This window comes from Pectinophora gossypiella, chromosome 5 (assembly GCF_024362695.1).
Source record: "Pectinophora gossypiella chromosome 5, ilPecGoss1.1, whole genome shotgun sequence".
In the NCBI taxonomy this organism is placed as follows: domain Eukaryota; kingdom Metazoa; phylum Arthropoda; class Insecta; order Lepidoptera; family Gelechiidae; genus Pectinophora; species Pectinophora gossypiella.
The window spans coordinates 15,523,080-15,547,289 of NC_065408.1; the positions used below are offsets into that span (position 1 = coordinate 15,523,080).

The 24,210-nt window shown below is 38.6% G+C and overlaps 2 protein-coding genes across 2 annotated transcripts; both read left to right on the forward strand.

Moving 5' to 3' along the window:
* Positions 1 to 911: 911 nt before the first annotated feature.
* On the forward strand, positions 912 to 2,004 carry LOC126367086 (uncharacterized). The gene has a single exon (XM_050010491.1). The coding sequence runs from the start codon at positions 946 to 948 to the stop codon at positions 1,720 to 1,722; it is 777 nt and encodes a 258-aa protein (XP_049866448.1). The 5' UTR covers positions 912 to 945; the 3' UTR covers positions 1,723 to 2,004.
* Positions 2,005 to 3,309: 1,305 nt separating this feature from the next.
* Positions 3,310 to 23,834, forward strand: LOC126367054 (interferon-related developmental regulator 1-like). The gene is made up of 9 exons (XM_050010445.1): positions 3,310 to 3,577; positions 6,567 to 6,686; positions 16,869 to 17,113; positions 17,732 to 17,830; positions 18,149 to 18,256; positions 18,621 to 18,803; positions 19,727 to 19,924; positions 20,948 to 21,163; positions 21,931 to 23,834. The coding sequence occupies exons 1-9, from the start codon at positions 3,544 to 3,546 to the stop codon at positions 22,015 to 22,017; spliced, it is 1,290 nt and encodes a 429-aa protein (XP_049866402.1). The 5' UTR covers positions 3,310 to 3,543; the 3' UTR covers positions 22,018 to 23,834.
* The last annotated feature ends 376 nt before the right edge of the window (positions 23,835 to 24,210 follow it).

Consider the following 24,210-nt stretch of genomic DNA (forward strand, 5'->3'; position numbering starts at 1 on the left):
ATTACTGGTAATACAAGTGTAATGTCTTGCTTCCGAGCTTTGCGCGTGGGCACGCTCGAGAAATAGCCGGTATGACCCCAACGCCGTCGGTCATGTCAAATTTAAATAAAGAAAATATTCACATAACAAAATGAAAGTGACCTGCAAATCCATCGATCTATAATATCCATGATTAGACTTCATCACCAAGTGTGGCTGTAAGGAAATCTTCTGGTGACTTTGTCGAGTTCTAAGAGTCTATTTAGGTATTTATTTTCTTCGTCCCCATCATTTTTCATCGTTCTTAACTGTACTCGGTCAGTTCAAACTATAACATAAGTATATTATGACTTCTAGGAACAATCTCAACCTGTATGACGAAGCAATTTATTGTTATTATGGTAGTATAGTAGCGTTAGCGACATCTTATTTCGCAAATTGGATGACACATATATCCCGAGTGTTTTAAACGAGCGATCAGCACCTATTAACCCCTCGGCTACAGCTTGACCAATGAGGACCTAAGACTTTATTATTTTTTGGATGAAACTTTAAATGTTATTTAAATTACTAATATTATTTCAAACTTACATGGAGGGTTTACTTTAAAAACCAGCTTCCAGCGAAGGAGAGATTTGGCTAAAGTAATAAAAATAGGCTTCTACGTTTCTGTATAACATAAACTCACGCCACCAACTTTTATCGATGAAAGAGATAGAATAAATTATTGCGTTACTCGACGCAGTTTCCCCTTATTTAGAAGACAACATTTTATTTGAACCCCCAGCAATACCAATTTACGAAGTTTTCTGTTCATTAAAATCGACAAACAATATTAGGTAGTTTCTCTACGAGGGATCAGTCCGCCGGTTAAGTGTTGAAGTTTAATAAACTGCTTAATTAAGATCATGTTAGGCTGGAGAGGGCGCAGTGTGTAGCGCGCGCGCGACACGAGCTCCCGTCATAATGCCCGTGTTACTGTTGCTCGTGCTGGCATGTGCTACAGGAACGTTTGCGCGGCCATTCAACATCACCCACCTCATAGTTCCAGAAGTAGTTCCACCAAATCAAGATGAAGTTGAAATCGAGTGTCGCTACGATGCCAACTTCACCCTTCTCAACTGGTTCAAAGGACCCAACGAGTTCTTCAGATACCGGCCTGGCACTGCACCCAGCACCCGTTCCTTCCCGATTCTTGGTGTTGGGAAAGTGGAAATGCTGGCTTGTGGTCCCACTGCCTGTCGCCTCAAACTTGGATCGCTGACTGAAGACGCCACAGGACTATATAGATGTGACATTGAAAGAGACGTGCCACCTTACAAGTTCGAAGCTCGTTCAGCCTATATGCAGGTGCATGGACATCAGGCCAGGCGACCGCTGCTTGAAGGATTAGCAGAGGAATTTGAAGACGAAGAAGAGATGCAAGCATATTGTCGTGGTGCACCAGACTCTGAATTACGGTGGTACATAAATGGACGCGAAGTGGAAGAGATGAGAGGATCACCTTCATTGAAAAGAAAAGCATCAAGATGGATCTTTTTAGGCATCCCTCCTGTAGTGACAGTGCAATGTGCTGAATTTCGCTATGGAAAACTCTCAGGATCTAAAGAAGCAAAGGCTCGCTGGAAAAATCATAATCACAAGGATGAACGAGCACAGGAACAAAAAAATTCGTCAAATATTACGGATGAACATTTGACCATAATCTGTATTTTATATTGTGTTAGTAAGATATTCAACTAATATCTCAAAATGCTAATTATAAAAATGGATATACCAAAGTTCCTCATAATTTATAATAACTTGGCTTTAAGAATTTTACATATTACAAAAAATATATTAGTATTTTAAAGTTATGTTAATTAAACGCAGGCATAAATACCTACAACTGGAACAAGCCGAAAGTTTAATATTTGCCTCAAAGGGCTACAATACTATTTGTATCACTTAGGACACCAATTTCTCATATTAATTATTTATTATATATTATCTTAAAACCATTAAAAAAACTTTCTCTGTTATTAATTGTACTCTTATATGTTTGTTTTGCATAAATCTTTTTTGGGGTGGGCAGAACCACAAATTTCCCAAGGTGAAAAAAAATATTATTAAGCTGTTATTAAAATAAGTATAAAATTACTTATTACAATACAATAAAAATACAATACAGGAAGAAACGCACATAAAACACAAACAACAAAAAAATATATAATGAGTACAGAGATATTCATATAGGTATTCACCAGGATCTTGGTTCTGAATTTTAAAATGAGCTACTTTCCAGGCTACATTCCTTTAAAACAATATAGATGGCGCTATACAGATTTTTCTTCGTTTAACCTTCTAATTTCATGGATAACAGACATATGCATCTTTTATCTTTTTTTGGGTTGGTATAAATTTTCCAGGCAGAATTACATCTTCCACCCATTATTATTCTGATCAAAATAAAGAGAAGCAATAAAGGTAGCAACATAATTCTATACAAAATGTGATCCAAATATCAAGCATCCATTATTTTTATACATGCTTCTGACATTTCATAGTATTTTAAAATAATTATGTACCCGAGTTATGAGAAAATAAGTAATTATCACGTAAAAGCTGTACAACGCCATCTATATTGTTTTTAGTGAACGTAACCTGAAAAGTCCCTCATTGAAAAGGTGAACTTTACTGATTTAATTTACTGCAAGGATCAAGTATTTACTTGGTCTTTGCTGTACTGTAAGTCGATTCGTAATATTATGATAATTTCTATCATACTGTACAATACGATTTACATTAATTTAATTAGATCTATATACTTATTACTTTTTTAAATTTTAATCTTACGAGAATTCTAAACAAATAGATTCAGTTATGACTAATTAAAAAAAACGTGATATAATGAAACATAACAGTACGTCACGTAAAATATTTCATAATTTTATAAAAGTATCGCAATATTTCACGACTGGTGCAATAGATTCGAAAAATTCTCGACTCTGTTTTTACCGCGTTTGATGTGTCATCCCATCACCTTTTTTATTTCTTCGAATATTATAGCCAGTCAAATTAATATACCCTTCAATGCGGTAGTCGTACAATATTGCAAAAAATAAAATAAAAATACACGATTGTTTGATAGTATAGTAAAATTGAATCAATAATAATTATACAATCATAATTACCTATAATTCGTATTTTATTTAATAACAGACCTGGGCTATATGTAGTAAAATGTCTCGTCAGTACAACATATTACCTTTTTTTTTAATTTAGTGGACTTTGTGTTTATTAGATGGCAACACTGGAATTTCAAAATGGCGTCATAAAACTCCCCCTCCCGCGCAGTGACAGCGCATTGCGCAAAAAAGCGAAGTCGTGTGTGCATGTTACACGGTTAAACATGTTAAAAAGTTTTTCTGAAATTTTAGTTTTATGTTACATTCGGTGCCCAAATCGTTCTATAGGAACTGATATATCGAACTTTTCTCCGTCTTGATCAAGTGAGAATCTTAGCAAAAATATCTAGTGAATATATTTTATCGTTTTATTGTAAGTCAGCTTTCATCCGTCACCATGCCTAAAGGAAAGAAAAATAAAGGAAAATTCGGTGAGTAATTTTTTTGTTGAGTAGGAGAAATAGAATTTGTGGGTTTTGGCGAGACGCGCACACCTGGAATTTGCCAAGTGAGATCACGCGGCGACCTTGTGGCGCGGACTTTCCGCGGGCACGACACGTCCACGTCGATTACCGCGCTCGCGGCCGCCAGCCCTCGTGCCGTTACCCTGGTCCAGCCTGCCATATGCTCGCTATAAACGTCACCAGCCCGCTCCACCTAGCTCATAGTTTCGCAAACACCTGATCCTCGATTCAACCTTTACTTTCGAGATTTCATAACATTGTGAATTATTCCCATGTGGTTTTGCTCTTTGTTGCATTAGTAAACAAAGACGGGCAAGCGCGTGGCTAGCATTGGCATGTGACAGAGTATATTAGAAATGCATTTGGGACTAGATTTGTATTGAAAACAAAACTTGTTTGGCCTTGAAAACTGATGTTACATAGGTCATTATGTAATTTGGCATTATCTTTCACAACACACAGTTGATGCCAGTCACTTCCTACTTATAATCAGAGTATACTAAGCTTAAATGGTTATGTTACTTTCTAAGCCATTATACTAATAAAAGAATCAAGCTTTGTTGTTATGATAATAAGCTAGGTAATCTTGTGATATTTTAACCCAGATTCCCCTACTGGCCTTTTAAACGCCCGCCAATACTTATCAAATCTACCCTCGATTATTTGTAGAATTAATGTTTTCTACACTAGTTATCTCTGCGTTATTCTCCTTAGTGTTAATTAAACTTCATGACAGTAACTTGTTTATGCTATTTGTGTGCCTATTTTCAATTAATTTTGCGGTTTTAAGTGACAGTTAATAAAATATTTCGAAATATGGCTTCTAAGAGGTAAGTTTTTATTAGTTTTTCGAGATATTATTGTTTATTACTTATAGCTTTATTGAGACGTAAGTACATATTAGTCAAGAAATGGAAAATAAAGTATCTTACAAGAGTTTTTTATATCAATTTTGATCTTGAAAGTTTATGGTCGTTTAAACGCCCAGTAGGAGAATCAACGTCTGTTATGTTTTCCAGGCCGCGCTATATGAAACCGTTGAGATTGATTGAAATTATCGAAGATCTGGAGTGTATTGACGATAACGATCAATTGCCAAGTGGCGTAGCTATTTTACCACCTGAAAATGCGAACGCTGATATAACTGATGAGGATTCTGGAGGCGAAGAAGTTGTAACTTGGCATAATCTTCTAGGTAAGCTAGTAAGCGAAATAGTTATACATTTGTTCATAATACATTTATTACCATTACACAGTTATTTATTAGTTTTTATATATTGATTCAAATTGTTGGGTTTTTCAGGATCTCAGCTGAAAGCTCAAGCAGAAGATGTACAGGCATTGTATCTATTGATGAAGCTGCGGATCCCCCAGAACAGATTATATCAGATGTCACTGCACCTACCGTATGTGATACACCTCTTATAGCCGTGACAGTGCCACGTAATCAAAAATATCAGTGAAGGAACCGTCACAATGCACATAGATTCCCAGAGGGGCAAAAAATCGAGATTGAGCTGACCAAAATATAGGACCAGCATCAGGGGGGAAAATGGTATTTTTCATTGATGTGTCATTGCCTCGACATGGCTGTTTACAATGCTTGGCAGTTGTACAAGGCTGATAGTGGCGAATATTATCATCTGACTTATCGCAGGGCGGTGGCAAGAAGCTTACTGGAGAACTCTGGAGACGTATCAAAAAATGGAAAAGCGTGGTCCACGTCCAACGTCAAGAAACTATCGTGAAACGTCCCGTTATGACAGAATGGAGCATCTGGTGGAATATAAAGAAAATCAGCTGAGGTGTGCTGTATGCAAGAAAAAAACTAATTATTTTTGTAAAAAATGTACTGTTTCTCTGCACCCCAAAGCATGTTTTCTTACATATCACACTGCCGAATAGTAGAAATATTATCATATTACAGTTAAAATGTTTATGTTGCAAATAAAAGTGCCCAAGAAAACTTAAATTGTATTTTAATACAGCTATATTTCCTTGTGTATGTTAGTAGTGGATATTCCTACTGGGCGTTTAAACGGCCATGATTTTCCCGCTTTCCCAGAAGAGATAGATTTTATTCACTATTTTTCCGAAGACTTTGGCACCACAATAAAACACATATTGAAAAATTACGAAATCCGGAGACCATAAATAGTTTCAGGAGTAACTGGGTTAATTTTTTTATAAATAAACAACAAACACCACATGAAATATAAGTGTAAAATGCATACAAGTTAAATACATTAAACAATATTTAATATATCTACAGTATGTATACAGGAAAAGATATCTCAATAGAAGCTATCTGTGTTGATCTGTCCTAATGACCAACTCATAACTGTGTCGTAGTATAACCTCGGATGGCAATGAGTCAATCTATCTATTCATCTCTCCAATGTATGTAATTGGATAAAAGTGGTGCAAGACTACTATTACACTTCAAAGCTGGTAATATACTAGTTATATCACCACGCCCAAAGGTCACTAATGTATTTTTTTTTTTTCACTAACATCTATACTCTACCTATTATGCTATCTTTATTGCTAAATAATTAAGAATACCATTACAAACTTAATTAACAATTACTTAGTAAGTATAGTTTAAGACTTTACATGATCAGGTCATGAAACGCTGTACCCGGTACACTGTTTTATTGTGAATAAATAAATCCTGCTATCATGACTAGTGAAATGTTTCTAAGAAGAAGAATAATAAAGAATAAAATAAATTTATTGCCAGTCAGAGAACTTATTACTGTTTATGATGCTATTACACTTATAAATACTGTTTGATTTTACACTACAATTACTATTTAGGCTGTTTTTTAAAGATACACAAAGCATGTTTCTCTTCTAGATAATATTCTTGCAGTGTCTATGTCTTGCTGGCCAATAATAGTCAAATTACAATTACTTGTTTTTATACATAATAATGGTCTATTTACAATTTCAGAGCACAGAAGAACCGAGCAACCATACTCATCAGACGAAGATGCCGGCATAGACATGACCATCGACAACTGTTCCGAGACATCAGGCCAGTCCGACCTCAAGAGCATACATGATGACACAGGTAACTACTATTTTAATTCAACTATTTTTTAAATTCCCAATAGACAAAAGAAAGTTGCTTAGATTATTTTTGACTTATTGAAATATATTTTTATTATTAATAATATATTTATTAAGTTGGCTGAGGAACTAGCTTTAATTGCCTATACTTTTTAATAATATAATTAGATACAATATAGGACAATTAAATTCATCATTTTTTGGGGTTATGTATACGTTTTTACAATAAAATACCAGATAATATTTTAAATGTGTCAGAAAATAAATTTAAAGCTCATGTGAAGCTTACTTTATGTAAAAAAGCTTATAAGATTAATGACTACCTGAATGATAAAAATATCTGGTATTGAATGTGTTTCTCTAGTTATTAAATAACTTGTAATGTATACCCTCATTGGTTTTTAAAAGATGTGTTGCTGTTGCAGTTTCTTGTCATTTCTTCTACTCAGCCATAACACCTTGCGAAATGACGTAAATTCAAAAATGTTACCAAGTTCAACAAGTTTATCCCTGATAATTACGTTGAATAAATGATTCTGATTTCTGAATAAAAAAGCAAGTTACTTTGACAATTCGCAGTACTGTCTAGCCAAGTAGATCACAGACGTGTAATATTCTAGTAAGTTTGCAAGTATAAAGTAAATCGGAAAGTTTTAACACTGTTTATAATCCAGTCCGAATGTATTGTTTAGTATGTACGAAGTGTGTACATATTGGCGTTACGTCATAATGTGAGCGACGCGTCGTCGATTACGTTCGAGATTGAATAAGATTGTACACAGTGATGTGCCATTTCCGGGAATGTTCCCTTAAGGACACTGGCTGATTTTTCTTTTTTAAATTGTTCTTTCTTGTACTCTGTGGTCTTATCCGCCTAAAAGATAGGTAATAAAGCTCTTTTCACATAAGTTTTGCGCCATTTTTGGAACGGCACATCACTGGCTAAGACTTTACTCTTATTAGTCAAAACTTCTTACTAAACTACCAAACAAAAACTCTAATAAGGACACTGGCTGCTTTTTTCAATTTTTTCTTGTGCTCTAGTCTTATCTGCCTAAAGGCTAGGTATAAAGCTTTTTTAGTCTTTTTACATAACGTCCCGATAGCGGAACATTCTCGGAAACGGCACATTACTGATTATAGAAGTAATCTTCAAGAGCGGATGCGAATGAGAAAAGTAGAACGGAGATCGCGGTGCATTGTTACCGGCCTTGAGGCATCCGCAAATTCCGGCCAACTAGCTTCTATATAAAGGTGCCTTATAGTGAAAACCACGTAAGCGGCTTTCTGAAAAATCCCCTTCTGGTGTGATTTTCAACAAAATCTCGATTTCATTCAATTAATTTCAATCTGGGTAAAACTTAAGCTCACGAATTTTGACTTGAATTGAAACTAGAGTGTCTATTGCAATGTCAAAAATGTATTGCAGAATGTGATTTTTCAAAAAGGTGCTTACGTGGTTTTCACTATAAGGCGACTATACAGGATATACGATAGTATATCTATTGAGATGCGCACAGCCATAAGTCGTCATATTACAACAACAACAACAACGCAAATAAAGAATTATTTTTTTTTACAACTTGCAGCCTTCAGTCTCGCCTAGCTGCTATTTAAGGCAAACAAGATTTGCGTCTATTTTATTACCCATAGGATCTTTAATTACAGTGCCTATTGATAGGCAACAATAAATAAACACTAAAATGTGGCGAAGAAACATTCAGTTGTCAGCACTTCACGCACCATTTCCTGTCCATCAAGGGGCACCGTTGGCCAACCGATCGCCAACGTCGCATTATGTAAAATTTATTTGTAGACGCTTTTACAAAAGAGGACAATACTTCTCAAGTCAAAAGAAATATTTGTCTAAACAAAAAATTCGCAAGATGTAGCTGTTTAGAAATACGGTCTAGTGTTCTATTATTATTAGCGTGCAACGTCACTTTCTACCTGATGCATAAACCTGAAGATGAGGCGGAAGACTTTGCGAGCTCGTAAACAAATAAAGCACTAGTCATCAGGTAAACGACCTTCAATGACTCGACAAAAGGATCAGATCCTATTTTTATGTACATGAGTTCATAGTCGAACCACTCGTTGTTAAGATCCCAAGGTCCAACCACTGGCCTTATATTTAGCTTATCATTTTTTGTAACACCGCGATAACCTTGGACGACAACTATTTGTTTTGCCTCGAAATTATGCAACCGCGTCTATCTAACATATCAATCACTACGTCTGCTCTCAGTGAACTATTTTAAACTATATTTGACATGGAAACAAGTAATTTTGTACACAATGCTAAGCGTACTTACGTGGAAACCACGTACATAAGCGCCTTTTTAAAGAAACACATTCGGTGTAACAACCCACACGATAGAAGAAGTTCTATCGTCTTCTTCTATCGTGTGGGTTGTGAGGTAGATTACCAACCTCATCCTGGTGTCTGGGTTACTACTGAGCCGCCAAAGGCCCCTGACATAACTCATGTAACGACTACGTACATACATCAGTAAGTAGTAACCGGTACCAACGGCTAAACGTGCCTCCCGAAGCATGGATCGTCTTACTTGCGGACAATCAGGTGATCAGCCTCTAATGTCATAACCAAACTAGGGATCACAAAGTGATTTTGTGATATGTCCCCACCGGGATTCGAACCCAGGACCTGAGCTCAACGCTAAACCAATGGACCACGGAGGCCGAGTATTTAATACCTAAAAGGCAATTATATAATATTATTTCCAATATTGCCTTATTCATCTTTAACGTTATTAATAGACTTACAAACTAGGGTTAGTATATTAACAACTACTACAGGAAACAATTCATTATATGTTAATACTTTCACTGCGTGGTTTTTAATCCAATCCAGAAACAAAATTTAGTATTCGCCAACATATCAGTGAACTATTTTTGACATAGAAACAGGTAATCTTGTACAGAATGCAGAATGCCAAGGGCAAATATAATTAGCGTCAATGTGATTGAAACGAAGTCGTATCTGCGTACAAGGTCTTTGGACTTTCACTCCACTACGAAAGGTACCTTTGGAATATAATTTACAAGAAAATTTTTTTTGATCTATATCGAGCCATGGGGCCGTTGAAAGGTCAGACAGGCAGTCGCTTCTGTAAAAAACCGGACCTGTCAAATCTTCAGGGTAGGTAAACGGACTTTTAGTTACCATTCACAAATTGTGGTGATTGACGTCCAAAATTAAACTGTTCAATGCAAACCAAATTGACCTTGTAAGTGCTAGCAGACTACAAATTAATTGACATAGGTACGTTAATTATTGGTAGTTTATTAAATTCCAAGATTTCCATCGAATATTACGTAATTCAGTTAGGGATAGGTTGTGTGGACTTCCATCCCCTTTTCATCCCCTTAGGAGTGATTTCCGGGATAAATAACATCTGTTAAAACAGTCAACACATTTTATTACTACACGCTAGTATAGCAAATTGCGGTTTTATTATTTTTGGGATCAGCTTGTTCATTGACCATATCCTTTCTTTTCTTGCCAACCCACAGTGGAGCAGCGTGGTGGAATATGTTCCATTCCCCGTCCGGTTGTTTGAGGGGACGCCTGTGCCCAGCAATGGGACGTATATAGGCTGTTTATGTTTTCTTTATATAATAACAATCTTCCTTAAGTTTTAAACTATCTCCACACTAAATTTCATCTATATCCGTTTAGCGATTTAAGAGTGTAAAAGTAACGGACAGACAGAGTTACTTTCGCATTTATAATATTAGTCTGGATGATATGATAATACTATTACATGTGTTGTCATGTTAGTAAATAAATTCGCTCTAGATAAATAGCTTTGGGACGAAGTCCAAATTACGGTATTCATGTATTTTTATGAATTGGACTGGTTGAGCAATAGCGCAGCGTGTTAATATGTTTTTACCCACCAATGTGTGTCGAAAGATCTTGAGTATTCTTCTACTTCTATCGTGTGGATTGTGAGGTGAATTACCAACCCCATCAACCCTGGTGTCAGGTTTATTATTGAGCCGCCATAGGCCCGTGACATGACTCACGTAACGACTACATACTTACATCAGTAAGTTATAACCGGGACCAACGGCTTAACGTGCCTTCCAAAACACGGATCATGTTACTTTTGGACAATCAGGTGATCAGCCTGTAATGTTCTAACCAAACTAGGGATCACAAAGTGATTTTTATGATTTGTCCCCACCGAGATTCGAACCCGGGACCTCCGGATCATGAGCACTGGACCACGGAGGCCGATCTTGAGTGTTTAATATCTAAAAGGCAATACTAATATTATTTCCAATATTGCCTGATTTATCTTTAACTAGCTTTTGCCCGCGACTTCGTCCGCGTGGCGTGTTATATAAGAGAGAGATCTTTGTGTGTGTGGGAGTGCATACTTATGCAGTTTAGATTTTTTCATAATTTTTTTTTTCCCAATAACTCCCATTTTTCAAAATACAGCCAAAAATAAACTTTATATTTACTAAGGTATGCATGCATGCTAGATTGAATCAATTGATTGAATTGATTTTTTTTTAATTGATTGTTCATTGAGTTTTAATTTTAATACACACTTCCTCTCTTCCCTTCAACGTTGCTGTGCCCTACAGGGTCCATGTTTTAGTTCCTATGCCTATGTAACACCCCATTGTACTACATGGAATGCAATAAATAATTTAATTGAATTGAATTGAAAACATCTATCTTACGCGGTTTCGATTTTTTCATACAAATGTTTTTTTACCGCTTACTCCCGTTTCCGTGGGAATTTTGCAATATCCTGTTGCAACTAAGCTTTAAGTTAACTAAGGTACCTGCATGCCAAATTTCAAGCGTCTAACTTAAGCGGTTTAGATTTTTCATACAAAAGGATTTTCCCGCAAATTTCCGTTTCCGTGGGAATTCCGGGAATTCCTTTCTTAGTGCACCTCTACGGTACCTAAGCTATGTCCCTTCCAAATTTCAAATGCCTACGTTTAGCCGTTCAGGCTATGCGTTGATATGTCAGTCCCTGAGTCAGTCAGTTTCTCCTTTTATTTAGATTTGATTTTTTCATACAAATGTTTTTCCCGCTAACTACCGTTCCCGTGGGAATTTTGTAATATCCTGTTGCAACTAAGCTTTAAGTTTACTAAAGTACCTGCATGCCAAATTTCAAACGTCTAACTTGAGTGGTTTAGATTTTTCATACAAAAGGATTTTCCCGCTAATTCCCGTTCCCGTGGGAATTTCGGGAATTCCTTTCTTAGTGCACCTCTACGGTACCTATGGTACCTGCATGCCAAATTTCAAACGTCTAACTTGAGTGGTTTAGATTTTTCATACAAAAGGATTTTCCCGCTAATTCCCGTTTCCGTGGGAATTTCGGGAATTCCTTTCTTAGTACACCTCTACGGCATCTAAGGTACCTGCATGACAAATTTCAAACGTCTAACTTGAGTGGTTTAGATTTTTCATACAAAAGGATTTTCCCGCTAATTCCCGTTCTCGTGGGAATTTCGGGAATTCCTTTCTTAGTGCACCTCTACGGTACCTATGGTACCTGCATGCCAAATTTCAAACGTCTAACTTGAGTGGTTTAGATTTTTCATACAAAAGGATTTTCCCGCTAATTCCCGTTCCCGTGGGAATTTCGGGAATTCCTTTCTTAGTGTACCTCTACGGTATTTAAGGTACCTGCATGACAAATTTCAAACGTCTAACTTGAACGGTTTAGATTTTTCATACAAAAGGATTTTCCCGCTAATTCCCGTTCCCGTAGGAATTTCGGGAATTCCTTTCTTAGTGCACCTCTACGGTATCTAAGGTACCTGCGAGCCAAATTTCAAACATCTAACTTGAATGGTTTAGATTTTTCATACAAAAGGATTTTCCCGTTAATTCCCGTTCCCGTGAGAATTTTGGGAATTCCTTTCTTAGTGCACCTCTACGGTACCTATGATACCTGCATGCCAAATTTCAAACGTCTAACTTGAGTGGTTTAGATTTTTCAAACAATAGGATTTTCCCGCTAATTGCCGTTCCCGTGGGAATTTCGGGAATTCCTTTCTTAGTACATCTCTACGGTATCTAAGGTACCTGCATGACAAATTTCAAACGTCTAACTTGAGTGGTTTAGATTTTTCATACAAAAGGATTTTCCCGCTAATTCCCGTTCTCGTGGGAATTTCGGGAATTCCTTTCTTAGTGCACCTCTACGGTACCTATGGTACCTGCATGCCAAATTTCAAACGTCTAACTTGAGTGGTTTAGATTTTTCATACAAAAGGATTTTCCCGCTAATTCCCGTTCCCGTGGGAATTTCGGGAATTCCTTTCTTAGTGTACCTCTACGGTATCTAAGGTACCTGCATGCCAAATTTAAAACGTCTAACTTGAGTGGTTTAGATTTTTCATACAAAAGGATTTTCCCGCTAATTCCCGTTCCCGTAGGAATTTCGGGAATTCCTTTCTTAGTGCACCTCTACGGTATCTAAGGTACCTGCATGATAAATTTCAAACGTCTAACTTGAGCGGTTTAGATTTTTCATACAAAAGGATTTTCCCGCTAATTCCCGTTCCCGTAGGAATTTCGGGAATTCCTTTCTTAGTGCACCTCTACGGTATCTAAGGTACCTGCATGCCAAATTTCAAACGTCTAACTTGAGCGGTTTAGATTTTTCATACAAAAGGATTTCCCTTCACTACTCTGCTCCTATTGATTGTAGCGTGATGAAAAGTATACTATAACCTGTCCAGGAGTGTGAAGAATAATTGTACCAAGTTTCATTAAAATCCGTCCAGTAGTTTTTGTTTCTATAAGGAACATACAGACAGACAGACAGACAGACAGACAGACAGACAGACAAAAATTTTACTGATTGCATTTTTGGCATCAGTATCGACCACTTATCACCCCCTGATAGTTATTTTGAAAAAATATTTAATGTACAGAATTGACCTCTCTACAGATTTATTATAAGTATAGATGAAGTACTCTTAACCAACAACATATTTATATTTATATTTGAATAAAGATTAATATTATTATGTTGATACAACTTAAACAAATTATTTCGACCAAATTTGGTACCATAAAAACGGTCATTGTGACTAAACCTTAAAAGATAGACATATGCCGTCGCGGACTTTTTTTTAGATCATGTATAGAGGAATAATTCTTTCATACATATTTTTTGTGTATCTTGAACCGTTTTCGCAGCGCACGCAAAGAAAGCCTTCAAAAATGAATAATTTTCCCCGTTTTTTACACATTTACCGCTCTGTCTTTGCTCCTATTGGTCATAGCGTAATGTTATTTAGCCTATAGCCTTCCTCGATAAATGGACTATCCAACAAAAAAAGAATTATTCAAATCGCACCAGTAGTTTCGGAGATTAGCGCGTTCAAACAAACAAACAAACAAACAAACTCTTCAGCTTTATAATATTAGTATAGATGGAAATATGGAACATAGTGGTATACATATGTATAGCAATCATTGATCTACTACTGATCATCCTATTTATTATAATATTACTAGTTCCTACCGACACAGGCTTTTAAAAAAACTTAAAGGGAGGCATCAAAAACCTGTCAAATGTAGAACCATATAAATGAAAATAAATATATTTTTTATTATACACGTGAGGTTATGACTATTAATATGGCAGTATTAATTATATTAATTACCACAAGGCCGAGCAAGCAATAATCTAAATATATAAAAGGAGAAACTGACTGACTGACATATCAATGCACAGTCTAAACGGCTAAACGTCACTTGAACGGCACTTGAAATTTGGAAGGGACGTAGCTTAGGTACCGTAGAGGTGCACTAAGAAACGAATTCCCGGTATTCCCACGGAAACGGGAATTAGCGGAAAAATCCTTTTGTATGAAAAATCTAAACCGCTTAAGATAGACACTTGAAATTTGGCATACAGGTACCTTAGTTAACTTAAAGCTTAGTTGCAACAGGATATTGCAAAATTCCCACGGAAACGGGAGTTAGCGGGAAAAAACATTTGTATGAAAAAATCGAAACCGCGTAAGATAGATGTTTTCAATCTAGCATGCATGAATACCTTAGTAAATATAAAGTTTAGTTATACCTGTATATTGAAAAATGGGAGTTAGCGGGAAAAGAAAATGTATGAAAAAATCTAAACTGCATAAGTTAAATGCTTGAAATTTGATATGCACTCCCACACACACAAAGATCTCTCTTTTATAACACGCCACGCGGACGAAGTCGCGGGCAAAAGCTAGTACATTATAGAAATTGTAATACATTGACATTGCACATGTACACACAGCTATACAGCTGAATAAATAATGTCGTTGCCTTTCCATATATGTATAAAGCAAGTACTCTACGTCATCGTATACTCAATTTAATATACATATTAATTCTATATAAAGTGCTTCGGAAGACGTTTAGTTATCAGCCCCGGCTGCTAGCTATAAAACACCTTTTTTTTGACGTTTGGCAATGCGTTACGCATACCATGCCGCCCGGGGGGGGGACGTGGTTATGTGGGACTCCCCGGGTCCGATATACCCACTAAAACCCAACGGTGTTCCTCCTTGCCGCCGTGTGGCGGGGATACGGGAACGCAATTGCACACAACCGCGTCAGCTATAAAACACCTCCACCAACCCGCATTGAAACAATATGTTAGAGTATGCTCCATACCCCCAATCAAACAGTTGATTGCGCGGTCTGTGTCCAGCAGTGGGATATAAGCTGTTTATGTCTCTATAAAGTTAGGTAACTCCTCATCTATTCAGATACAATGTATCCATTCCGATAACGATTATCTTGAACACTACAATGTCATTTGATACGTATAGGGTAATGGATTTTAGCTCATTGGAAACCTATGTTCTTAGCAACCGTTATCTAGAAATGCATATTAAATCATAGTGCATTCAACGTTGTATGAGAAATTCTTAATTTGATGCTTATCCTTGAAGTTGAAAATGAAAATCAAAACAGTTTTATATAGCTCATACATAATACATCGTTATTACTAAGGGGTAAACATTTTGTTCATTATGCCGAGTTGTTACAAGATATTGTTTGAGAATGTATTATCAGATGGTCAAAATATTTCGAATTTTTTGTTAATTGGTCGTAGAATACGTCAATAGGAGTCCTTTGTTTAGGGATTAGCCTGTATTATTGTACTATAGAAAATAAAATGAATATTTCTTCACGCATTGAAAAAATGTTGCTTATATTTGAGAATCACCACACTCCACCACAGCGTGGTGGAGTATGCTCCATACCCCCTCCGGTTGATTGAGGGGAGGCCTGTGCTCAGCAGTGGGACATATATATGCTGTTTATGTTATGTATTTTTGCGAATAGATAATAATACAGGTAAGACAAAAAACTTGGGATGTCTTAGGTGGACAGTTCCGTCGTTTTTGTATGCAGGTAAAATGACTGGTGAACAATACAATACAAAAAACTCGTTAAGCACACAAACGATTTCTACCATTCGCGCTTATCGCTATCGGGCCACTAGCGTCGATAAATACTTCAAATATAATCCTCTCAGACGACGCCCTGAGCCGAGGTTCGGGGCCAACTGGGCCTGTAGTAAGACAACATGCCTCAGGGGACACGCCTGAGGCCTATTGTTTTACAGCATACAGCCCTCAGCGCCACTGTCCGGCCTAATAGTTAATGTAATTTATGGCAAATCTACAATAAGCCACGTCAAACAAAAACACAAAAGAAACGTATTAAAATTAAATGGTTGGTAGAAAAGGCGACCTTACCAACAACAACTCAACAAACAAAGCGACTTCACAAATCCTAACATTTTTTTGTAGAATGATCGCCAGTGTTTGGCACTTGCGTATTACCGATAGGTACCTATCGAGGTGAGTTGGGCCACAAATAACCAGAAGAAAACTTGCAGCCACTTTTGGTACGAATTTGTATGGTGTCAGGTGATCACCCCATTGTCTATACTATATCGTCACTGGATATGCAAAAATTGTGACAAAATATTCTAAAATAGCAGTCTATGTATTCTTATAATGTGTTGTTACTTTTCGGTGGATAAGAAAACGATAGGTACTTAAAATAATGTATGCAGGAATTAGGGTCATTATCTCGGCTCATATCATATAAACTAATGAACCTATCTAACTTACTAAATAAATCTTATTTCAGATGATATGCAAGAGAAGCTAGAGGAAAAAGTGATGGAGGTTATAGACGCACTGAGTGCGCGTTCCAACGCCGCCCGCGCCGCCGCCTTCACATCGCTGCGCAGCGCCTTGCAACGTCGCAACCTAACCACCCTGCTTAGCAACCAGCGCGCAACTCTGGCAGATCACGTCACTAAAGCGTTGCGGAGAGGAAAGGATGGAGAAAGGCGTGCGGCCGCCGCTATCGCACCGCTCTTAGCTTTGCAGGTATATTTTATCTTTTTTTGTTATTTACATTAACGACGAGCCGTGGTAGCTCAGTTGGTAGAACGCTGAAAGTGAGAGGACTTTTGAGGTCGCAGGTTCAAATCCAGCACATGCCTAAACCAATCATTATCACATGCTCGGCAGGCAAACATCGTGAGGAAACCCACATTCCCGAGAAATGATTTTTTCGGAGGTATGTGACCTAATCTGTATTGGACTGGTTTTCCCTTCGCGGGTTGGAAGGTCAGACAGGTAGTCGCTTCTGTGAAAAACCAGACAAAAAGCAAAAAAATAACTTATCCCACATATGCTTGCAAGCAAACTGAGCGTGTAACATTCCTATCACACTTAACAAACGACCTGATGCCCTTGAAGACCTGAACCGATTTCCACCAAACATAGCTAAGAACACTCTCGACTGATATACCGTTCAAACAAAAAAAAACCGCATTAAAATCGGATCATCCGTTTGGGAGCTACGATGCCACAGACAGACACATAAACATTTACACAGACACGTCAAACTTATAACACCCCGTCGTTTTTGCGTCGGGGGTTAAAAATTAGATGGTGTTTACAGGAATTAGCACCAATGTATATGTAAATGTATGTTTTCAGATCGGCGAGGAAGGCACAGAGGAGTACGTCCGCGAGGTGCGCCCCGCGCTCGTGGCCGCCGCCACCGACAAGTCTGCCTCCATCGAGGCTCGCACTGAGGTAACCATAACGTCTCGACAACCATCTTTGTCTAACATAACACATGACATAGTCAGAGCATGGTAGAAGAAGACCAGAGGAGTTCATTTTTTTTTTTATTTATTCGGAAAACAAAGAGTTCCATTGGTGTTAGTAGCACTTAAAGTAGGTTAGTAAAATTAAACTAAACACAAAAAAATGGCCACATCGAAGCAATTCATCTAAGAAAGCGATATTGCTATTTGACATTTGTTTGCATTGCGCACTTAATTTTATATGCGCAAATGTCAAATTTACAAAATAGAAGAAGTATTAACATCTATGATGTGTATATTTCAGTGCTGTTCATCGCTGGCAGTGCTGTGTTACCTACTAGAGGAGGACCTCACAGAGATCATCGAGGTCATGCGCATGTACGAGACTATCTTCAGTGGCAGCTATCTCAAGGTAACGACACATAAACAACCTATATACATCACTGTGGTGAGAATAGGCCGCCTAGAACTGTCGATACTATTGTTTTAAAAAAATCTTCTATCGTGTGGGTTGTGAGGTGAATTACCAACCTCATCAATCCTGGTGTCAGGGTTACTATTGAGCCGCCAAAGGCCCCTGACATGGTTCACGTGACGACTACTTACATCAGTAACCGGGATCAACGGCTTAACGAAAAACGTTTTAAAAACTATCGATAGGCAACCCTAATCGTAGCGTATCACGATCGCGTCGCGGAAGCGCGTGACTTTCGCCTGGGTAGCGCTCGAGGCGCTTTCCAGCAGTCGTGGCCGCTACAAGCACACGTCGTCCCCAGGGCGACGGCAGCGTGAAGGTGTCGGGCGCGGCGGTGGAGGCGGGCGCGCTGCACGCGGCGGCGCTGGACGGCTGGGCGCTGCTGCTCACGCTGCCGCCCGCCGCGCACGCCGCCGCGCTGCTGGCCGCGCAGCCGCCCGGCCTGGCGCGCCTCAGGGACCTGCTGGAGGCGCACAGCCTGGAGGTGCGTTACACTACACATTTTTTTTTGACGTGACTTATTGATTTGCCGCATTAACTACTTGGCTGGACTAAAAACTACACTCTACACACTACACTTACCTGTACTATACCGCACCGCGCCACAACACTCCGCCCAGACCAATTCGTATCGGGCGCTCATCTCATCACCTCTTGGTCTTAATTAATCTTAAAGTCATTTAACATCTCTTACTGATTACCGTAAGTTGCTAAGGAATAAGAAGAGCGCGGACTATGTCTCTCGCTCACACTTACGCGGTGAGACGGCGCACGAAAACAAAATAAAATATGGAATCTCTAGGATCTACCTGTACGATACATAACATCGCACATTCATCACGAATCTAGGTCGACCCACGTTAGTTCACGATTAATCATCGCGTGTACTCTCTATCAGTTTGTCATTTAATTCCTATAAATAAATCAGCAATTCATCTCTCTATCAGATATGATAAAGTAAAGCTGTACGAACCGTACATCTTTATGGTCCTTCGAGCCGGATCTCGCGTGTGCGTTTTATTTTGTGATTTTTTATCGTGAAAATTCGTCCCGCGTAAGCGTCACCCATAATGCCTAATGGATCCGAAACAACAACTTACACTTTTTAAAAAATTCTAAAATAAATTGTGAATTTATGGCGAGCCTTTTCTCTCACGCTGTATTTTTTTTTTTGTCTGTATAATGAAACTCGTGAACTTTATCACGACTAGTCACATGTACGCCATTAATTGCGGATAAACATAAAAACTATTTATGATTAATCTAGAATATAAAACTCCGGAAATTGCAATTAGTTTCCTGGGTAATCTGAGAATCTTCCAATTTTTCCCTCGAATTCCCGGAAACGCAACCCGAAAATGTAAAATTATAAATGAAAACTAAATGAATTCTCTTTCCCATATCCAGGTACGAATGGCAGCCGGCGGCGCCCTAGCCATCGCACATGAATGTACATCGGAGCCCGACGCGAGTGGAGACGACGCGCTCATAGCGGACCTACTGCCCCGCCTGCAGGAACTGGCCCGAGACTCGCACAAGTACCGCGCCAAGCGAGACCGCAAGCTGCAGCGGGCCACCTTCAGGGACATACTCAAGTACTTCGAGGTTCGTATTGTAGCGTATGTGATGACGTGGGCATGAAATTAAAGTAAGGCCAACCAGACGAGATAAAAAATGTAAACAAAGTTTCAGGGGTTCAAAACCTTTTTATTTGAATAAATTATCATAAAGTTCGAATTTTAATTGCTGTCGTCTGTAGACAAAGATCATTCGTCGAAAGAGTCCGAGTCAGCTGTGTGTATGATAAAACTATCAATCATGTTGTCAATACTGTGTTTAAATCAACTACTCATAATAACAGCAAAAATCGAAAATAAAACTAACAGACACGGAATAATAACAACAAAAGCTAAGTAAATACGGAGACGAAAAAATATGTATCACTTCGACCGCAATCCAAATAGAAATGAACTTGTTCATAAAACGTCGGACTAAATGTTGACAGCTGCGGTACTGACTGCTTTCCTGTACCACGAAACACACAACGACAGCTGTCGTTGACCAACTGACGCAATAACTGCGCGTACGAGTGATAAGGACAGAGATATTAATCCCTGGCTATCGCAATGTAACTCAGTAACGTTCCGCTTGTATACGTTTTTTATCTCGTCTGGTTGGCCTTACTTTAGCAGAAGTAGCCTCCTAAGACCGAGTTTTCCAGACAGAGTATTGAGACACAGGTACGATTCCCAGTGCATTAACTTTATTTTAAGGAGAAGCTTACCTAAACTGTCTATTTTGCTTGTATGTTCCTTATGTCTGTTTTATTGTGTACAAATAAATAAATAAGCTTATGGAAACAAAATACCTTCTAGAGGTCTGATAAATCGCCGAAGACGAGTTGATAGCCCGAACCGCAACCGTGAATCGGTTGTAAAATTTTGTAATTTTTTCCCTTCTTTTGTATATAACATAACATAAACAGCCTATATACGTCCCACTGGTGGGCACAGGCCCCCCTCAATCAACCGGAGGGGGTATGGAGCGTACTCCACCACGCTGCTCCAATGCTGGTTGGTGGGTCCCTTCTTTTGTAATTGGACTTAAAAAGCTGTTGATCGGTTGCAGGAAGACGAGGTGCCGTCGCTCACCATCCGCGTGGGCTCGGAGTCGGTGTCGTGCCCGTCGTGGGGCTCGCGCCTGGCCTACGGCGCCCTGGCCGCGGCGCTGGGCGCCGGCCTGCAGACGCTGGCGCCGCACTCGGCCGCGCTGCGGGCCGCGCTGGGGCTGGCCGACGTGCTGCCGCTGGACGTGCCCGCCGTCAAGCTCAACAAGCTGCAACGGGTACGTCCTGCGCCATACAATAAAGCCCGCACACCACGCTATGCTTCTTCCTTTTCTGTCCCTCACAACCGCCATTTGCCAGAGCGAGATAATACGACCTCGTTCGCGCTCCCACTCTTTAAAAAAGTGCAATGCAGTTGCAGCCTAGGTGATACTAAGTAATAATAATAAAAATACCTCGTTTTACACAGACACTACATATTAGCGGTATCGTATATCTGTGTGTGTAACGTCTGACGCCCATACGATTGAAGACTAAAGTAAAAACGAGGAGGGGTGAAATAAACCTAGCACAGCTACTGGTAGGGATCGGGGAGTTATACTCCATCTCCCCCTCATTACATTTTTTATAAATGTAGATAGAAAGAAACGTTTCTTATATTGATAGTTGCTTAGTGGAGCCGTGATAGCCCAGTTGGTAGAACGCTTGCTTATCACTTTGAGGTCGCACGTTCGAATCCGGCACAGGCCTAAACCAATGATTGTCGAATTTGTTCTCGAATTCATGTTTGGATCATAAATGATACATGCTCAGCGGTGAAGAAAAACATCGTGAGGAATGCATTTTCGAAGGTATGTGATAATGTGACCTAACCTGTATTAGGCTGGTTTTCCATTCACGGGTCGGAAGGTCAGACAGCCAGTCGCTTCTGTAAAAAAATCGTACCTGTCAAATCTTCAAGTTAAACGGATCCCGGGAAAAACAGGATACACTAGGGAAATCATGATTATGATGGGTGATCATGGTTATTTATTTTCTTTCCCAGCATCTACAGAACAACGCTGCGTGTAAGGCGCGGACAGTGGCGCGCAACAAGAACAGAGACAAGCGCTCCGCCGCGCTCGCCATCTGATACCGTCGCCGTCGCCTGTACATACTCTAGTGATAGTCCCAGCTCTACACAGATCGGTCTGACTCTCTCATTGGCCAAATACTACGGCCGTGGCAAGTCTATAACATCAGCCCATACACGTCCCACTGCAGGGCACATGCCTCCCCTCAAGGAGCATACTACGCTACTCCTTTTCAGGTTGATTGAGGTATTAGAATCACACCAAAAAAGCCGCTTTACAAGTTAATCAAGTTGTAAAGACTTCAATTTTAATGTAAACTTCAAGTGCCTATATTCTACTGGCCTTTTAGCCTATAATTGTGTGTATTTTTTTGGGCTTATTTGTCCAGTATGACAATGGCCTTCTGTACGTCCTTCCACTTTTGTCGGGCCCTCCGCGGACTAAAATATCCTAGAATGAACCCTAAAATTCGGTAGGATTTCTAGTGTCTTTCAGAAAGGGAAAAATATAGCAATATTTCTTATGTAAAGTTCAGAAATGAAACAAGAGAAGCTGACCATCTGTGTAGACTTAAATTTGGCTCTCTCACCATTCTATAGCTTAGATCTGTAGATCTTTTTATATTTTATTCCAACAATGAAGTCCAACGAGTTTTAGACTCAAGATCATAATTTTAATCATAATATACCTATTTTAGAATGGTGAAATAGCCCGTATTTTAATATAATGTTTAGAGCCGGTTTTTAAGTATCCGATGGCCACAAAGCGAACATGCAGTGCCAACGCAGTTGTTCAGGTTAGTTCCTAATGTTGGCACGGCACAGTCAGGTTGTCTTTGTGGTCGTCACGTGATCGAGACATGACGTCACGACTGATGGTCGGTTCCGAAAAAAAATCGTTTGGCACATAGTATTAGATCGCTCGGCTTAGTTTAACGCTAGCATCGCGGAGAACGTCTTACGTGTTAGCTTAAAGTAGGCTAGTTGTCGAACCAAAGAAATTGTTGTTTATATAAAAATATAGAAACTGGAACCGCCTATCCTATTCGGCTATTCTTAGCTCGAAAATATATCGTTATTTTTCCACCTCAAGCAATAAATTCACCAGCGAAATCCTTTATAATTATTTGTATTAGGTATCGTTACTTTTACATTATCGCCGTTTTTTAATATTTCGTTTTGTATAGACGTTTCGACTTACTCCATATCTTGGTGGTTTGGGCTTGCTCTACGTCCCGAATGAGTGTTGGTTGTTACTTTAACACTGCCATAATGGTGAAACGTTGCAGTTTTAGTGGAATATTTTATATTTTACTTTAATGTTATATTTTATTGATATATTTTTGTATAAATTTGACGGTTGAGGTTTCAATGTGTTATAAATTTGTATCACAATTATTATAATTATTAAATAGCCCAATTGTAGCACTAATACTATAGTTATTGTTTGTTTTTATTGCAAAGGAAATCAAGTTGTGGAGTAAGAAATATATTCTAATGATTGATGTAATATTTTAGTGCAGAAAACTGAAATTGCCCATGTACCATGTATTTTAGAAATTATTTGTAGGATTGATATTAATGTAAGGGGTTTGAAATTAAATAATCTGGTTGTTCGGCTCGGATGTTGACTAAACATAGAGAAGTAATAACGGAATGCAATTTCAGCTTTCTGGTTTACTATGACTTGTACTGTAACGTGTAACGAAGTCGTATACTTGCGTATCGTTAATCCTAGCATTATATTATAATATAATGACAGTGCAATTCATATTTTCTCTGTAAATATTATTTTAATTTAATGTGCGTTACCGCGGCCGCCTCTACTGTACATTAATTAGGCTAACGGAATGTTGAAATAATATTTATTATGAGAATTAACTTTGTTTTATTTCCTTTAATTTTTCTGTGTAGTGATGCGTTATCCACTAATGTGTCGAATTCAGAATCTGCCGAATCCAGAATCTGAAAATGTTACCCCCTCTTTGAAAAAATATGATGCACGATTTTTGTTGGGCACAAATAGTCTGTTCAATCCCGAATCTGTCCAGTCCAGCGCAAAGGGTGGCCACCATCACGGATCGGGATTCTGACTACACAGAAAATTTGACGCCAAATATCAGAATTTGTCGGTCTGCCATTCAAGTTGCATTTTTTGGTGGCCGTGCCAGGGATAAGGAACATATTAGAATTTCCTTTTACTTGCGCAGTTCTGAATTCCCCTTGATGCGCGCGACTCGAACTTGCCCGATC